Source organism: Balearica regulorum, chromosome 2 (genome assembly GCF_011004875.1).
Source record: "Balearica regulorum gibbericeps isolate bBalReg1 chromosome 2, bBalReg1.pri, whole genome shotgun sequence".
Classification (NCBI taxonomy): domain Eukaryota; kingdom Metazoa; phylum Chordata; class Aves; order Gruiformes; family Gruidae; genus Balearica; species Balearica regulorum.
The window spans coordinates 53,815,684-53,833,442 of NC_046185.1; the positions used below are offsets into that span (position 1 = coordinate 53,815,684).

The 17,759-nt window shown below is 34.9% G+C and overlaps 1 protein-coding gene across 2 annotated transcripts in view; it reads left to right on the top strand.

The window, feature by feature from the left end:
- The window catches only part of SMCHD1 (structural maintenance of chromosomes flexible hinge domain containing 1), an 84,605-nt gene extending 68,513 nt beyond the window's left edge, over window positions 1-16,092 (top strand). Inside the window, exons 37-48 of one of the 2 annotated variants that reach the window (XM_075744320.1) lie at window positions 481-630; window positions 4,130-4,256; window positions 4,427-4,546; window positions 5,771-5,856; window positions 6,910-7,032; window positions 7,295-7,485; window positions 8,303-8,412; window positions 9,771-9,841; window positions 11,494-11,665; window positions 13,682-13,840; window positions 14,557-14,674; window positions 15,684-16,092. In XM_075744320.1, the coding sequence (XP_075600435.1) occupies window positions 481-630; window positions 4,130-4,256; window positions 4,427-4,546; window positions 5,771-5,856; window positions 6,910-7,032; window positions 7,295-7,485; window positions 8,303-8,412; window positions 9,771-9,841; window positions 11,494-11,665; window positions 13,682-13,840; window positions 14,557-14,674; window positions 15,684-15,792 (1,536 nt within the window). In that variant the 3' untranslated portion in view covers window positions 15,793-16,092. The remainder of the gene's footprint in view (window positions 1-480; window positions 631-4,129; window positions 4,257-4,426; window positions 4,547-5,770; window positions 5,857-6,909; window positions 7,033-7,294; window positions 7,486-8,302; window positions 8,413-9,770; window positions 9,842-11,493; window positions 11,666-13,681; window positions 13,841-14,556; window positions 14,675-15,683) is intronic. The other variant, XM_075744321.1, reaches the window with a different exon arrangement.
- Window positions 16,093-17,759: the final 1,667 nt, after the last annotated feature.

A 17,759-nucleotide genomic window follows, 5' to 3' on the forward strand; every position in this document is an offset into this window, starting at 1 on the left:
CAGTCCTTCAGGAAATACCCACCTGTTCTAGCATGGGCTCCTGCTGTGTGGGTATCTGCTCCACTGTGGTCCTTCATGGGCTGCAGGGAAATACCTGCTTCACCATGGTCTCCCCGTGGGCTGCAGGGGAATTTCTGCTGCGGCACCTGGAGCACCTTTCCCCCTTCTTCTCTCACCTTGGTGTTTTCTCTGCTTCTCCACCCCGCCGTGCATTTTTGCCTTTTCTTAACTATGTTTTCCGAGAGGCACAACCACCTTTGTTGCGGGGCTTAGCCATGCGCTGCAGCGGATGGGTTGGAGCTGGCTGGAACCGGCCGTGTGTGGCACTGGGCAGCCCCGCCCGCTCCTCACAGGGGCGGGCCGGCCTGCAGCCCTTGCTGCCAGCGCCTGGGCACATAAACCCAATGCAGTGTATAAATGGATTACTTATTTATTTCAGTTCATGTTCCAAACTAACTTTTTTGTCTTTTTAACTTACAGGATGAATTCAACAACCACACTGGAATTGATCTAGTTGGCAAAATAAGAGCCAAAATTAAGAGCCCTAATGAAGATGATACAGAGATTCCGCAGTTTCAGGAGAAAGTCAGTACAATTGAGTTTCCATTTGACAGAGGATCAGCTGAAATTGTAAGTGTAACTGAAATACACAGTTAGCTCCATGAGCAATGGATCTAATGAGACCTATTTTCCTACAGTTTCACAGTTGGTCTTAACACTTGGTCATGGTTTTCGGAGGGTTAGCATGTATCGTAGCCTTTCCTTACTGATAAGTGGATAAATTATTTGTTCTCTGGTTGCTGATTTTCAGAAAAGACATTCTTTAAACTGGTTATTCTTTCCAAGTGAGGGAAGCTTACAAGTACGTTCAACAACTCAGAGACTGGGACATACAGGGGGACCCAGCATAAGTCTTCTCCCCATTTGAATTTCACAAGTAAAATAACACTTCAACAATTTGTAGTTAAACCATTAATATTAGCAGTATTTTATGGTTTTATTTATAGTACTATCTGGCTGTAATATCATAAGATCATTTAGTCTGACCTCTTCATATATACATAATTAAATTTTACCAGCTTCTCTTTACATTTTCTCAAGCTAGCTGGGCTTATATATACTTTGCAGAGAGGCATCCTATCCTCATTTGAAGAATTAAAGATAACGCGTAAAGAGCAGCAGCAGTTTTATTTCAGTCATTAGTGCCCTTAACTGTTAAAAATGCCAGCTTGAATCTCTGGCTGTAGCATCATGCATGTCTCTGAAAGTACTGCATGTTGTACTCATGTCATCACAGTCACTTTTTCTTCAACAAATAGGGATTTAATTTTTAAAACCTGTGAGTCCCATTTGTAACAGTTGTTACAAAGTATAATGTAAAAGACACAAGTTAAAACCTGCACATGCCCAAAACCAGAAACTGTTGGAAAAAAAAAAGCCTCAGCTGAGTGTAGAGCCACACACTTATTTTGGGTGGAATGGTCACAATATCTCTCTTAAAAACCTACAGAGAATTTCAGTCAATAGGACTATTCACGTGGTTAAAAAAAATAGAATCTATATAATACCTATTTTAACTTGCTAAAGTACCATATAAGAATTGTAGAGCAAAAGTATACCCCTGCTTCATTTGGTTCCTCTGGTTGTCATGTATTTTACTAGCCTGAAATCTATGGAAATCTCCAAACAGTTAGAAGGTGTACTGAAGGAGGATCAAACTTTTTAAAGAAATTTTCACAGCTACCTCTTCTAACACATTCATTGGAAGCAGCTTCCCAGCAGACCAGCACCAGTGTGTGCTAGGTGGAGGCAGACACTACCATAGCAACAAATACAAAATCTCGCAATACGTCTTCAAAATCACCACAATCAAACCCCAGTAGAATCACTAAAATCTACAGATCCTACATACAAACTTCTTCATAATATATTTTATTCAGTACATCAGCTACTTTTATGGAACTACATAGATGAAACTTATTGACACAGCATAAATAATTCTCTGTCAATAACAGAGACAGAAACATCCAGTTAAGGACAGAAACATCCAGTTAACAATGGTAGACACTTTTCACTGATCAGTCTGTCTAATTCTGGTCTACTCTGATCCATAAGGAAAAGTGACAAAATATGTATGAAAAACAAGCCATAAAAATAAAATGCATGGACTGAATAGAGGTATCAGATGAAATTAATATACTAATTGATATATGGTGCACTCTGTTTCCCTTGTTTCTCTTGTTCCCCAGCGATGTTTCAGGGATAATAAATTAAATGGTTTGTGAACACATTTTTCTTGGGCAGGTAGGGTGGGAAAAAGTGCAAAAGTATAGGTTAAAGGTCAGCAATAACCACTGGTCTTATAAAATAGTGCTTTTCTCCACAAATCTTGCGTTTACAACTGTGGTAGAAATTTCAGTAGATGTTTAAAATTTCATACTGTTGAGGGGAATAATAACCTCATAGAGTGGACTGTGATAATTCAGATAAAATTACTGGATAATTTCTCAGAGTCTTCATGGATGCAGACATAACAGGTTTCTTTTATCTCCATGTACCAGTAACCTGTTGTTGAGCCATTGTGACCTAAATACTCCAGTCTTGCTTCAGTGACTAAGCTAACAACCTATGTAACATGGGTGGGGGGAAGTGAGGGGTGAGGCACATTTGGGGTATGGTGGGTTTTTTTGTTTGGTGTGTTTTGTTTTGGTTTTTTGTAAGCAGATGCTTTTTCTTTATATATTCCTGGTTTGTTGAGGGGATGAGGTTTGCATTCTTATGCTTTCTCATTACTGTGATCTGATGAGATCCTACTGCTTTTGACACTAACTTGTGTTCCCTAGTCTTTTATCGGGACTAATTCTATTTCGGTGAATCCCGTTATTTCTTCCCCTCTTCAGGCAGTTTTCAGTTGTCTAGTTTATACTGAGTTCTCTGACTTCAGACAATGCACAAAACTCATGTGGAAAGGGTTTGTTAGTTGTGATGCAATGTACTTTTCATATGACTAGTAATGGGGAGGGGACATGCTAATGTTTATTTAAATATCTTGAAATTGTTCCATCTTGTTTATAAATATCATCATGTGCAATTAGCATCAATGTAATGAAGCTGATAATATGACATGTTTACCCTTACACTGAGGTTCAGGAATACTAAATTTGTTTAATGAAGGAAAATGTTTAGATTTTTATTAGTGTAAATTTTCTAAGGAAAAGATATTTCCACTACAGACTTCTCCTGATTTAAACTTTTTTTTCTTATGTAGCTGCAATATTTTTGAAAGCCATGAAGACTATCTTTGAAGGTTATATATCTATCTCTTCTTTTAGGCTGCAACCACCTCTCTTGATTTGGCCAGTTGAGTAGCAATTTCTACATGTTAAAGGTGGAAACAGTATGAGTTTTATTATAAGCATTATTCATTTTATGCATGATACCTTTCCCAAAGTAACAGCACATTTAGATATTACCTATACTAATTTTATTTCTGTTTACCATTCTTTATGGTTTTATAGTATTTCCTGTGTTTGTAAAGAAAGGCGAAGGATTTAGTTTGTCTTTTCCATAAGGAATTGATAAGAAATGGGATGTTCATGTTAGTTTTTGGATATGTATTGTTCATTCATTTGGGACCTGCTGTCTACTTCCATGGTAACAGCAGTAACTTTAACTCAGCACTGGGAATAGTTTGTTTTTCTTTCTCTGTGGTTATGCATTGGGTCTTTCTTTTTAATGTTCCGTTTGCATTTGTTCACATGCTGAATGAAGCACATCTGAGGAAATCTTGCTTATGGGACAGTGCAGATAATATTTTTTTCTGAGCATATGTCTCTCAAATAAAATATATAGCCAAAAATAATAAGACTCTTAAAACAGGTAAAATGACAACCTTAATTCGTAAATAACAAAATAGTTACTGCTAAATCTTTGTTTTGTTTTGGGTTTTTTTTGTATTAGGTATAAAAGGCATTTCCAAGCCAATAGTTAAAACTGTTGTAAAATTGTATAGACATCATGTGTTAGGTAACTTTCTAAGATTCAGTAGCTGAAGAATGTTTATTTTATTTTGTGTATTATCTCAACTGTGAACATAAACTTATGTGTGTGTGTTTGTTTGTTTTATTAGAATCTAGTGCTGGCTGAAAACAGTCCTGGAAGAGATAGCACTGAATATGTTCTTGTATTTGAGCCAGATCTGCCAGCTTTGAAAAAACCTTTGGAACCATACCGTCTGTCATTTATGTTTTACAATGGTATGTTTCAGTTACTCTAAAATGCTTGCTTTTTCTTACAACCAACTATTTTTAGGTTTATAATACTTATTCAGAACTGTGTAATAGCTTAATAGATTTTTGCTGATGTTTAAACCAACTAAGTATGTTACTGCGTTTTCTTCTAAAAATATATATATTTATTTCTGTAGATTTCAAGAAGCAGCAACAGATGGCAACGCTTACAAGGGAGAGAGACCAGTTATCTCAGTCCATAAGTGTTTACAGAAGTTGGTTTGATACTACTAATCAGCTTGTAACTGAAATGAAATGTAAGTTCAATCAAATATATAAATGAATTTCCTGTCAATTTAACTTTTTTTTTTCCTTTAATTTCGAGAATATAGAGAGGGAGAGAAAAATCAGTATTGAAATCACGAGATGCAGTAATTAGAAGGGAGTGGAAGGGAGTATATCTTTGCATTAGCAGGGAAGCATCTATTTATTTGGATGGACCTACCTATAAAGGGTCTTGATTTGACGTAGAATGTCTTATGTCAGAACTGTCAAAAGGAGGAGTAAAACATTGAGGCTGGTGGTCTGATTCTTTTTTTCCACGACTGCCTTGCACTCCCATCTTTGCAATGGGTATATGAATGCTCATCCATGTCATCCATTCAACAGTTGCCTAAAAACTATTTTAGGGAATAAGCTATAGATAATCCTCTTTCAAAAAGTTAGTCTTACATTTTCAAAATGTTACTTTTTCCCCCTACATTTGACCCTATGTACCTTATTCAAAAGTCTTGTGTAGCTATTCATTGTTTATCTCTATGTTTGTCAGCAAATGTAATCCTTTATAAAGTCTGTTAAACATCAGAGCAATGTGAGGGCAGTTGTTAAGGGAATGGAAGAGATGAAGGAAACGTTTTCTTTGCATTATTTTTTATTTGAATCATCCTGTCTGTTGATCAGAAGGTTTGCTTTAATAAGTGCATTTTAAATTTTCATTTTAAGTAATCACTAAATGTGAATAAAGCGTGCTGGAATTAGAAGATGCTTTATATTTCAAAACCTGTTTGAATAGAGAGAGTGGGAAACAATTTGCCTGTTTACTCATGTGTTTTCAAAATTGCTTCAGTTCATGTATGGAGAGTTGAGGAAACAGTGTCAAGGAAGTGGTGTCCTGTATAAGAGACAAAAGAGAGTAGTGCCAGCTGCCACTCTTCCCTTCCCTCTTGCCGTTTTGCCTGTTGGAAAACCATTTGCAAAGATAATTGAGGATGAAAAGAAGGAGCTTACATTCTCAAACTGATCCAAGGACTAGCTCCACTGCTTCCTGAAGCTGAAGGATATGGCAGCTGCTGAAATTGCTTAAAGCTGGACAGATCACAAGATCTTTCTGGACAAATCCTGGTATTCTGTGCTGAAATTGAGAAGTAAATACCATCAGCTGTGGGTGGCATGATTCTGAAAAGTTGTAAAAAATTCTGTAAGAAATGTTCAGTTGCTTTCTAATATTTTTCCTTACTCTCTGTTGATTTTCTTGGTTTCAGGTCAGGTTAAAGAAGCTGAAACAAGAGAAACTCAACTGAAGAATGAACTGAAAAAACACCAAATAGAATTACCACAGATAAACACAGTATGGCTTGTTTCTTACTGAACTCCATAACATCTTTAAAATAAATCTAATCTTAATGTGAAATTTATATCTTTATATATCATTATTGAATCACACTGGTATATACAGAAGAACCTGTTACTGAAATACTGAAAATTTAAACCATGAGGACAATTTGTGGATCAACACTAAATTTAAGATATTTTTTTTTTCCTGTTCTGCTAGCGTAACTATCTCTTAAAGGAACTGCTAGAAAAAATAAGACAAATTTCTCCTTTTATATCCTGATACTGCTTTTGCCTTTCTGCTAAGGTTACCACTTGTGTTACTGGTACTGCTAGTTTTAATAATGGGTTTTTGCAGGCTGATCAATATACACTGGATGTATTCTGGCATTAGTAGACCAAAAGAAAACGCTTCAGAGAATTAGTGAATTTCATATGTTATTGTCAAAACTGATGTAAAAGTCAATTTGAAAGATTCAGGACAATGTACCCCATTGCTAATTTCCCATAGAGATCCAGTTATATTTTAAAGAAACTTTTCAAACCACTAACATTTTGGGGGAAAAAAAGTAAATTACCAGTTATCTTTATATCAAATAAAAACGAGTGTTCCAGTCATTAATCACAAATCAGTAAAACTAAATTATAGACATTCTGCATTCATGATACCCAGGTTTCCCCTGCTGGCTAAATTTTTCAGGCCTGGACATAGTCCCCTTCTAAAATGGTTTCTTTTTGTAGATTTCTGGTTGCCTTTTTCTACTGATTTACACTTTCTTCACCTTTGGCTTTGATCAAGCTGTGGTAGCTCTTCACAAAAAGCTCCTTGAAAGTCTCTTTAAAAAAAAAAAAAAAAAAGTACTAATCAAAAAAGTTCATGGTCACAATTGCAGTGTGCCTCCTTTTGCTCTCCTCTGAGATTATATGCAGTGGTCCCCTATATATTAAGAATCTATTTCAAATTATTGAATGTTTTTTGTTAGGAACTTGATTGACAACAAGTAAAGTAACTACTTCTGCAGCTCAGCCCAATGATACATGCTTGCTAACTTTAAATTTTAATTCTCAGCTTCAGTATGTGGATTCTCTTATAAAACAAAAGATGTTGGATCAAGAAGGAGTGCTGAAACAGCCACGGCGAACTTGTACGCTCCCAAACTATCCAAAAGGCAACCAGGATATTTTAGGCAAGGTGAGGTTTTTTTTTTAACACAGAGAGCCTTCAAATGAGTTTTGTTGATTCCAGGAAGTGGTAGTGATGAAAAATTAGCCAACCGAATATGCAAGTAATTTTTGAGGAGTATTAAGAAGATAGTATTCTCAACTCATCAGGTGACCAGCTCTTCTAACAGAGCCATCAATAAGGGAATTAAATGTCTGATGTTGCAGGATGACTGTGATTAGGGGAGGTGGTCTTGCCTTCTATTTTGACTGTTCTAACTTGTTTGGTACAGATTGCACATTTAGCACAAATCGAGGATAACGAAGCAGCAAAAGTTATCTCTTGGCATTTGGCAAGCGATATGGACTGTGTAGTCACACTGACTACTGAAGCCGCTCGTTCTATTTTCGATGAAACTCAAGGTCGACAGCAAGTATTACCCCTTGATTCTATTTACAAGAAGACTCTCCCTGATTGGAACAGGTAGAGAATAAACAATGAAACTTCTGCATTTGTATTACATACTACTTCAACTTTCTTTTTTTGTCTAATTTCTTTTTTAAACTTGACTTTTATTAAAGATTTGAAGTATAAAACTTCTGGCTTCTTAATCACAGCAACCGTAATGTCATTGCAAATGTCAGCTGAAATCGTAGCCTTGTATCTTTAACTGTGTGTTGTTCTTTATGTAATAGGATTTTTGTCTTAAAAAGAGAAGACAATCTGTCTTTTTTCTTTATTTCCATATGTTTTCTAGAGCAGGAACTTGTTTTAAATAGTTCTATTGCTTCACATCAAATTCTAACATTTTTAAAGATCCAATTCCAGAGTACATTCCCTAAAATCTTCTGTAGTAATAGAAATTCATTCTGCTGTTCTGGTTTCCTGGAAGATAAAAGAGAATATAATAATTCTGTGCCTGAAAATGATTTGCTTATGAAGATGACTGCTAATATCATAAAGAATGCCTTTTAGAAAAGATCTGATGTGCAGGTGTATTTATAAGGTCCAAAATCTCAGGTTTTATAAAATAGTGTATTAAAACGTGTCTGTAAAATTAGTCATATGTATTTTTTGGATATATGTTTCATTACAAATTAGTGTTTCACCAAAGCATCTTCAATATAACTGGCATTTCAGATAATGTTGGGATCATTTAGCACCTAGTGTGGAAGTGTTCAGATGCATTCAATTCAGTTTGAGATTTCTGACTAGGTTGTCAGAAGCAATAATGAAATAAGGACAAATTACTTTTTTTCTCTTCTCTTCTTCTCCCTCACTCTTCCCTTTCTTTAACTAGGCCTTTACCTCACTTAAGAAATGGAAAAATCTTCTTCAGACCTATTGGAAATCCTGTATTTGCCAGAGAACTGTTAACATTTCCAGATAACGTAGAGCATTGTCAAACAGGTAAATTATATTAAAGAAATTGTTGATAACTTCTTTCTTTTTAATAAATGAAATACAGAAACATCACAAATCATAACCCAATTGGTAATCTTCACTGAGACATTTGCAAATACCAGTGTACATTCCTCATGAGGCCTGCTGGTAAAAAGAGGATGAAATTAGTGTGAAGTACTTGCAAACAACAGTTGTGAAAACTTCAGCAATGACCACTCTTTTCTGCTTGTTGTCTTATTTTTGTCTACTATATATACTAGAGGTTTTTTCTTTTTTAAATTATTGCAGCACTTTCTTATTCTCAAGCTCATGTAAGCAGGAACTGACAATCATAATATTAGTTTTATATTTTCATATTGCAAAAGTTACTGCCCTCTTTTTAGGCTGCTTTTCCAGTCCTTTTCCTCTCAAAAATGTGTAATGCATAGATTTATGTTCACGTAGACTGAACTGTACATGACTATATATGTTAAATAGTTACAGTAAGAATAAGCTTTCAATTTTTATGTAGATTTCAGTGTAGGGAACCATTATCCTCTTGCTTACTCTAACAACGTAGCAGAGCCTACCTTTTCCTACACTCCTTTTCTTAATTTAAGCAGACCTACTCCTTTATATTGAGAGCTGGAATCTGTAATTAGTTCTGTAAGTTTTTCCATTTTACTTCACAGCTTCCCAGTACTGAAATGCTCCTCTCTACTCTTAATAAAAAATAATTTTTAGCCCAGTTTATTTTCAGAAAGTTAGATATTGTCAGAAACTTGAACCTATAAATTCTTCTTTGTGTTCCTCATTAGCAGATGCACTATTACTTTTATTGGGGAACTTAAAAACCGGATTGCTTGGTTCTCATGCAAGGCTACATCAAGTTAGACTTTGTACAGAACACTTTTATTAGCAGAAGAAAGGTCTTAAAATCAGTTGGAACATCAGAGAGAGCCTAGGAATTTTTTTTTCTTTGATAACCCATTGAATATCAAGAAACCTATTAAGAAAACAAGAACACCATTCAAGGAGGACTTAAAAAATTATCTTTTATGTAATTTCCTAAAACTTGTGATTTTATTATGTGTGTCTTCATAAATTTAAGATATCAAAAGAGTACTTTGGAAAATACAGTCAATTATGCCATAAAGCAATCAAGCATACTAAATTTTTTCTTTATTAATTCTTTGATGAAAACAGAAGATTGCATATTTATCTCAATCTCAGAATAAAATTTCATTGAAAAAAGATCATGCACATGCTATTTCCCTTGCACTTATCTGAAAAGCTGTGATAATGATGCCTCAGAATTGATTTCTCAAAGCTAAAAAAAAAAAAAAAAAAAAATTAATTGTTCAAAAAACTACTTTTTTTTTCAGTGTTTGGGATGCTCTTGGGTGACACTATCATTATAGATAACTTGGATGCTGCCAACCATTACAGAAAAGAGGTATGCTTCCATTACTGATATTTTTTAAAACAAATATATTGCATAGCTACATGTTTAATACATTACAAACTCAGAATAATTGCTAAGTTTAATGCTACATTATCTGTAAGTGTGCTTACTGTCTGTAGGTCTTGATGCACTTAAAACTGAATGAAATCTTTATTATTGGCACTGACAAAATTACCTCCATTCAACAAATTCCATTATGAGAATGTTGCCATGAAGCGTGGGACTGTTTTTAAAGATAAACATTTTTAGTTTTGCTGTTAGTCTCAAATGCAAATTGTTCAGTACTTGCCTAGTCCCTGTATGTTTAATAAAACACAGGAGTCTGAGGCACATAATGAAATTTCAGATTCACTAAAATCTTGATGTAAAACTTACTAGACCTTTTTCTGACCCATTTTATTTTGGTTTAATGGGACACATTTTAGCAGGCAAGAGTCTCAGAGGGAAGTCCTGACACTAGGCACTTTCTGTTTCAGCTTATGAGTTTGCTAGAATTGAAATAATAATTCAGCATAAGAATGTAGAACTGTACGGATTAAACATTAAGCTCTTGGGAATGGATATTCTTAATTTTTTTTCATCTCCAGAAGTATAAGAAATTGTACTGCAGGGTTGTTTTTAAGAGACCAAGTTAACAAGGAACCTCTGGTGGCATCTAAAATTGGTTGCCTGCTTCATTCTTTCCCAGTCAGTGCAACATGGATTTCCTGCTCTGGGCCTGAACAGCTGTTTTATTCTGGGATTCCGTTCCCTTTTTATTGGCTACTGCTAGCTGGTAACCTGGGAACAAGGAATGTCGAATGTTTCCAAAGAGCATCTCAGAAATATGGATATAGTCATAGTAAAAAACCAGATGATTGATATTAGTTTTCATCATGTTATAACCATCTCAGTGTCCATCAAGTGAACAAAGTGCTACCATTTTTCAACTGTGTGCTTCTTTCAGCAAAAGTGTTTTGTTTTTTTTTTTACTGCAAAATCAAACAGGAGAAACAGGAGAGTCTGATCTTGGTTGTTAATCAGTGTCAGGAGACTGATCATCTGTGTCTGTTCAGGAAAAGGAGTTTGTATATGTTGGTCATTTCTCAAAATGAGGTCTGGGTCATTTTACTTGGTTAGTCTGTCACCCCATTTGTTTGTCACCCACCACAGGTAAATTTCATCAACTAAAGTTTTATTGAATGTATTATAAGAAATAAATCCCTTGGAATTTAGATGCTTTAAGTCTTGTGCATTTAAAAAAAAATAAGGAAAGAAGCCTTCTTCATCAAATAACTGAATAAGTGCTCACATTTTTTATCAACACTAATGTTTATTGCCATTACTTCATAGTATATGTTGATAATTAGCTTTTCCCCAGTATTAGATGTAAATTCTGCCTCCAGAGTTCTGTTAAAATCTGAGGACACAAAAATACCCCCAAAATCCAGTCTTCATAATTATCGACAGTACTGTTTAATTTTAATATATGCATTCTATTACTTGAACACGAAAGTCATGAAATACAATTTCACAAAATACGTTCTTATTGGAGAACAGGCTGCATTGTAGTTGAAAGATACAAAGTTTCACAACAGCATTGCTGAAAATTTATACTTTCCATGGAGTTACTAATTTAGTATTGCTTTTTTATACCTGTGTAGGTTGTAAAAATTACACATTGCCCTACTTTGCTGACTAGGGAAGGAGACAGGATTCGCAGCAATGGAAAATTTGGAGGCCTTCAGAATAAAGCTCCTCCAATGGACAAACTCAGAGGAATGGTATTTGGAGCACCCATGCCAAAACTTTACTCTACTTTATCTGGACAGATAGGTGGGTTAATGAAGTAATGAAAATACAAACCTTCAAAAATTATATTGCTGCTTTGCTATTCTCTTATGTAATATGAAAAGGAAAACTAGCACGAAGTTATTTTAAGATATATGACCTGTACAATGTCCTCTTTATGAATTTGCCTTTTCTTAAAAGCTTATAGCTATTAGATTTCCTAAAAGAAAAAATAATAATAATGAGATATACCTCCTTTTTCTTAGTCTTATTAAAGAAAGAGTATAAGCAGTGATAATCACTCAAACAGCAACCATGAGATGCTTGAGCTGATCAAATTCTAGCATCCTTGAAAAACAAGTTTCAGGTCTTTCTTCTCCAGAAACACCATACATCAATTTAGAATTTCTTACTGTGCCAGTAAGCTCTATGAAGCAGTGGTAGAAAAATTCCTGTTCTTATCAGTCATGCACAACATCTTCTACATTATTTCCCTAACAAGAATATACCTTATTTATTTCCTATGGGATAACTCACATTTCCTTATGTGCTTGGATTCTTCCTTTCAGAATAAAGGTTATAAATGAAGTTAAAAGATGGCAGCTTCTATATGTAACGGCTGACCTGATTGGAAAGTCTTACTCACAAATAAGGTTGTTCGTTCTTAGGAAAATTAAGTATTGAAGGACATGAAGTTTTTCCATGACAGTATTCCTAGAAATGTGAATGGAGAGGGGTGGGGGGGAGAACGGGAGAAAGAGGGAAAACACATGTACCTATTGGAGTAGCCTTATATATGAGCAAACTACTTAACATTGACCAGTTGAGGGAGAAGAAAGACTAAAAAGATGTTTCCTAGGCATTTCACTAAAAATATATTACATGTAGGAAAAATGTAGTAAGCATTTCAGCTACAGACTGAAATATGCTGATTTTAGCACACTTTATATTTCTCTATCAACACATTTTCAATTGTTGAACTCAATTATTACCCAATGTGAATTAAGTTGGAATAGTCTATAATTTAGTACAGGAACAACCATGGTAGAAGGGCACATTTTAATTTCACTTGGATAGTTACTAGACATTAAAAGAAAATAATAGTGAAATTCCATGTAAAGGACAGCACCTCATTACCCAAGACTTGTTCTGAACTGAATTTCAGCCTTAACATTATTTGTGACTTCCTCTTCTTCTATGTTTGTAGCATAAAAGTTATTTAAACTGTGATTACAGTGACAAGGTACTTCTAAAATAGACGGTAGTAAGAATTTACAGTGCCTTTTGTCAGTCAGCAGTAACTATCTACATGAACACTTTAGCCCTGTGGCAAATGTAAGGTAATTTAGTGTTCAGTTAAGGTTTGTGCAAGCTACCTCATATTCACCACAAAGTAAAATGAATGAGCCTGGGCTAACATGCTTGAACCCTTTCTTTATTACTTGACATACTGATTCAATGCCTGGGCAAAGAAAAAATCTTTGTCTCCTATGTTAAAAGAGGAACAAAGTTTGTCAGCAAAATATACCCTTGTTTACTTGAGTCTGCTGCTGTCTCCTTGTGTAAATGTCTATAGGTGGGACAAATGGAAACTCAGTAAATGTTCTCTTGTTCCACAAGGTGGACTAGAATTCAAGTCAGTAATACAAGCTTCAGCTTTGTAGCACTAAAAGCAAAACATACTACAAGCATGCTTAATAGCATCAAAGGTAGAGAATTTAGTTTGGAGCACACAAGTGACAAGATGTCTTAAAGCAGCAGCTGTTTGCTGTATCATTTTCAGAGTTCACTGGTACTTTACTGTGATCTAAGATACAGGCTCAAAAAGAGAAATCAAAATATTGGATGTGATTTTTTTTTTTTTCTTCAGTCTGTCTTTACAGTCATTTTAAGAACAGCTGTTGGTCCACTTTAAGTTTGGGTGGGGTTTTTTTAAGTAGTGGTTTTGAAAGATGTTTTCCTGTAAATCTTATACATTGTCTGGTTGTATTTGGTAGCCTTCTAAATCAAAATGACTGCTTATTTACTGTTTTGTGGGTTTTTGTTTTATTCTTCAATTAGATCTTCTTCAGCAATACCGTGCAGCTGTGGTGAAACTTGATAATGTGAATAAGGACCTCGATTTACATTTGCAGTCACTTAACACTCCAGAAATGCAAAAGAAAAAACAGGAACTTGCTGAACAAGAGAAAAGCCTGAAGCTAATAGAACAGAAATTGGGTAGGTTAATGTATTATATTTTGGTGTCCTAAAGGACAAACTGTTAACTACATCCAGATGTATTCTACTCTTACAAACTAACCAGTTCAAACTATGAAATAAGATTGTTAAAATTAATTAAGGGCTTAGAGATGTATCATTTTAGGAAAAGAATAGAAAAACCATATGTAGTATGATGCTGTGGATATTGCCTAGACCAGCACTGCCCTGAAATGTGTTCATATAATAAAAATGTGGCCAGTTAGTGTCATGTGAACATGAAACTATGATCTCACTAATATGAGATTATATAACTGTTAGTCTGGCTGGCCCAGTGATAGAGAGCATTGACATTCTTTTTGAAATGATCGCGTAGTAAAGAGCTGAATTGCTTTTGCTAAGGAAACACAATCAAAACATTATGCTATAAAAAGAAACACACCTAATTCTGCAAGGATAGGATTTCTTAGAAATGTTTTTTATGTCAATATCAAATAATTTATGATATTGCAAAATACGTTTAAAAACCCAACATTTACTCTGTGACAACTATAAACAAAGCAAATGTTTTTACCTGTCATCTTTTGAACTCTGTTTCAGACATAAGGTAACTGTAAAATTTATGGCATGTCTAAAGCCTTACTTCAAAGGTTTAACACTACAATTACAGGGCCCATTTATAACCAATAGGATTAATATTTAGTTTAAACTTGTTCTAACTTGCAACTTTTTCATAGGTATGACTCCATCAGATAAAGTCACTGAACCATTACTTCAGCCTGTAATGTTAGATATGTCTGACACCCCCATCCCTCCCAAAAGAATGCGAAGAGAAACAGTACAGAAATTGTATAGGTAAGTCTATTCTGTATCTAGTCATTATTTTCCCATATCCTGAATTCAAAGCAAAACCTAGTTTGTTCTTTTTTGCATGGGAGATTTTTTTTTTTAATTTGGATTTGTATACGATAACCAACAATGAGTAGAGTTCACATAAGGCTGATTTTTCAGGGCAATTTTTATTGCCTTTAAAGTTTCTGCTGTTATTTAAGCTTGATATAAAGATTTGCTTACTGATTCTAATTCTATTTCTTTTTATGAACTGCTTGATCAGCATCTTTGTGCATTCATGTTCCCCATGGTATATTCAAATCTGTTACATCCCAGAAATATCTGAGATGGCTTGGTTTGTAAACTCTTTTGAAGTTCAATGTCAAATAGTGGGCAGATGAACAGAGAAAGAATTATTCTTACAGAAGGGGGAAAGAATCATTCTTACATAACTTCTAAGTAACTGTCTGAGGTGAGCTGGTGGTAAAGTATTTAACACAGTTATCTCTTGTGTATCTACTTCTACATTGCCTCTGTGACTAATGAGCTTTTGTACACACAAAAAATCAGGGAAATCTGTAAGTTTGTGTCTTTAAAATGTCATGGAAGTGACTTTTCCATTTCTCATGTCTCTCCTCATGACTGCATCATTGTTTCTGCTGAACCATGGTCATATTTTTGAGACTATTTAAATCTTACTCATCTGTGTTCTGTAAATCTCAGAATGAGTTTTTCACTATATTATTATGTCTATTATTTATATTTGTTATTTTATTTTTTATCCACATGTAGAACTTAAGTGATTATGTACTTCAACTATCTAATATTAGCCTGATGCCATTCCTCATTTTAACAAAATAATTACAAGAATAAGAAGCGGAGCACAAATACGGAGTTTATACTAGTGGGAGCTCTGTGCTTTTGCATCAATTACATAAAATATATATATAAATGAGATATATTTTTCATATATATGTACACACATACATAAAAGGTCTTGGTTTATAAGCTACTGTGCCGTGTTTTTGTTTAGCTCAGAAGAATGGATCTCTTCTCCCACAAAGAAGCAGCAGCAGCAACAGCAACTGCTGCAAGTATCACCTTCAGAACTTAATGGAACTCCACGAAAGAGAAAGGCATAGACTGATGAGACTTGCTGGAAATAGCTATGTATTGAAAAGGTGAATACATTCAGTTAAAGGAAATATTCATGGTGTATTACCCATTGCTAAGATTTTTATACTGATAGAAGATATAAATGTATTTCATTTAGTAGTAATGAAAATTTAAGTATTTAACATTGATAGCCTAATTTTTGTATAGTTAATTTTCATTTCTAAAAGCTTTCAGAGTTTTTATGTTCATGTGTGAAAAAAGTTTAAAATATATCCTTTTTTATTTATGAAAAAAATCAATCTTTTCAATAAAACTGCTTCAATACAAAGCACTGCCAATATAATCATTTGTAATAATTAAGTCAATAGATTGTGCCATGAAATGAGATTTTAATTGAAAGAGCATCCTAGGCTGTCTGGGGGAGAAAACTTTCTGGACTGCTCTTTTTTGATGGATGATGTGTCAAGGCAATGTCAATGGAAGAGAGTGGGTTTGAACAGCAATATACTGAGATCGAACCACAGCTGTTTGTAGAGTCTTTAGACAGTTAACAACAAGCCCATATCTAAGGCTATGTCCAAGGTGTTGGCATGGGAATTCTTACCTCCTTCGGGCAGTGCCAATGGAAAAAAAGTAGCAGCTTGTGAGTGTGAAAAGTGTAACAGCTTTACTAGGCAGCTATTTTATGGATTGGGAGAGTGGTGAGGAGGGATACTTCACGGGTGCAAATGAGATACAATATAGTACCAATGCTAACCACTTTTCAACATCTGTATTGCCACAGTCTGCTTAAGCAGATAAATATACCTAAAGAAAATCAAAGTTTTCCATGGTTTAAGAAATGGAGTCTTAAAATGCTAGAGAAAGTAGTCAACAGGTAAATGAGACCAAAAAAAAAAGGGGGGGGGGGAAGTCATAGGTCACCTCTAGTCATCTGCGTCACAAGGATTTTAGTAATGTACAGGACAGAAAAGGACGAGGCATGATTAAAGATACAGTTTCAGCCAGGGTCAGAGCGAGCAGTTGGAAATAGGCTTGATTGGATGAAAAAGATAGGGCAAGAGTAGAAAGGTAAACGTGAGACACTATAGAACTATTAGTTGAAACTATGTAAATAAAGAACATAGCAGGAGAAGGTGTCCAAGGACCTTCACCAGCCTCAAAGAATTTCTGCATTAGAGTGAAAGTTGATATCAAATCTCAGCAACAAGCATTTTATAGAGAGCTTTTCTGAAAAGAGACTTTAAATGTAAAAAGACACAATAGCATCCTGGTGGAAGTTTCAGAATGTGGGTCACTGGTGCACATCTCTGTGATGTCTCTAATAAAAAAATAATTCTCCAAATTAAGGAGAAATTAAGCCATGTGTTCTGTGGTGGAAGGTTCTCAAAACCCTCATGTCTTAAAGACAGTCTAAATTATTTTAGACATTAATTTGTCCTATTCTTAAAGAAGATAAACATATTCAAGTATAACATGTAACACCAGCCACAAGCTATGCTAGCCCTGCCTAAGCCCTCTTTCCCGTTTTTCAGCTCTAAATTTAGACATGAAGACTTGAACCAGGCAGTCATAGTGGAGGGTTCCACCACACTGTTACTTGGTAGTAATTCTTTTAAATGTGGTTATTTTCATTCTGACATCTACCTACCCTCAACTTCCAATGTCTGGATGACCTTGAATCCTGTTTGATTAAATACATATTCTAGCAGTAATGTTTCCTTTGGAAATTCATCTCTTGCCTTCAGTGATCAATATGGGTGCTACCAGTGTCATGTGATGTATCTCCCAGCTGGAAGCAGCGAACAGGAAATTAAGGATGGTTTCCAGAGTTGTGCAATAGCTATCAGAGATTTCAGGAGATTTCACCAGGGAATTTTCAGGATTTTTCAGCAGAGTGATTGCAGTTCATTACAGTGCAAGTTACTGCTTTGCATAGCTAGTTAGGGCAGCTGATTTGGTCCTGACAAACCTTTCAAGTTCTGAGTGTGTC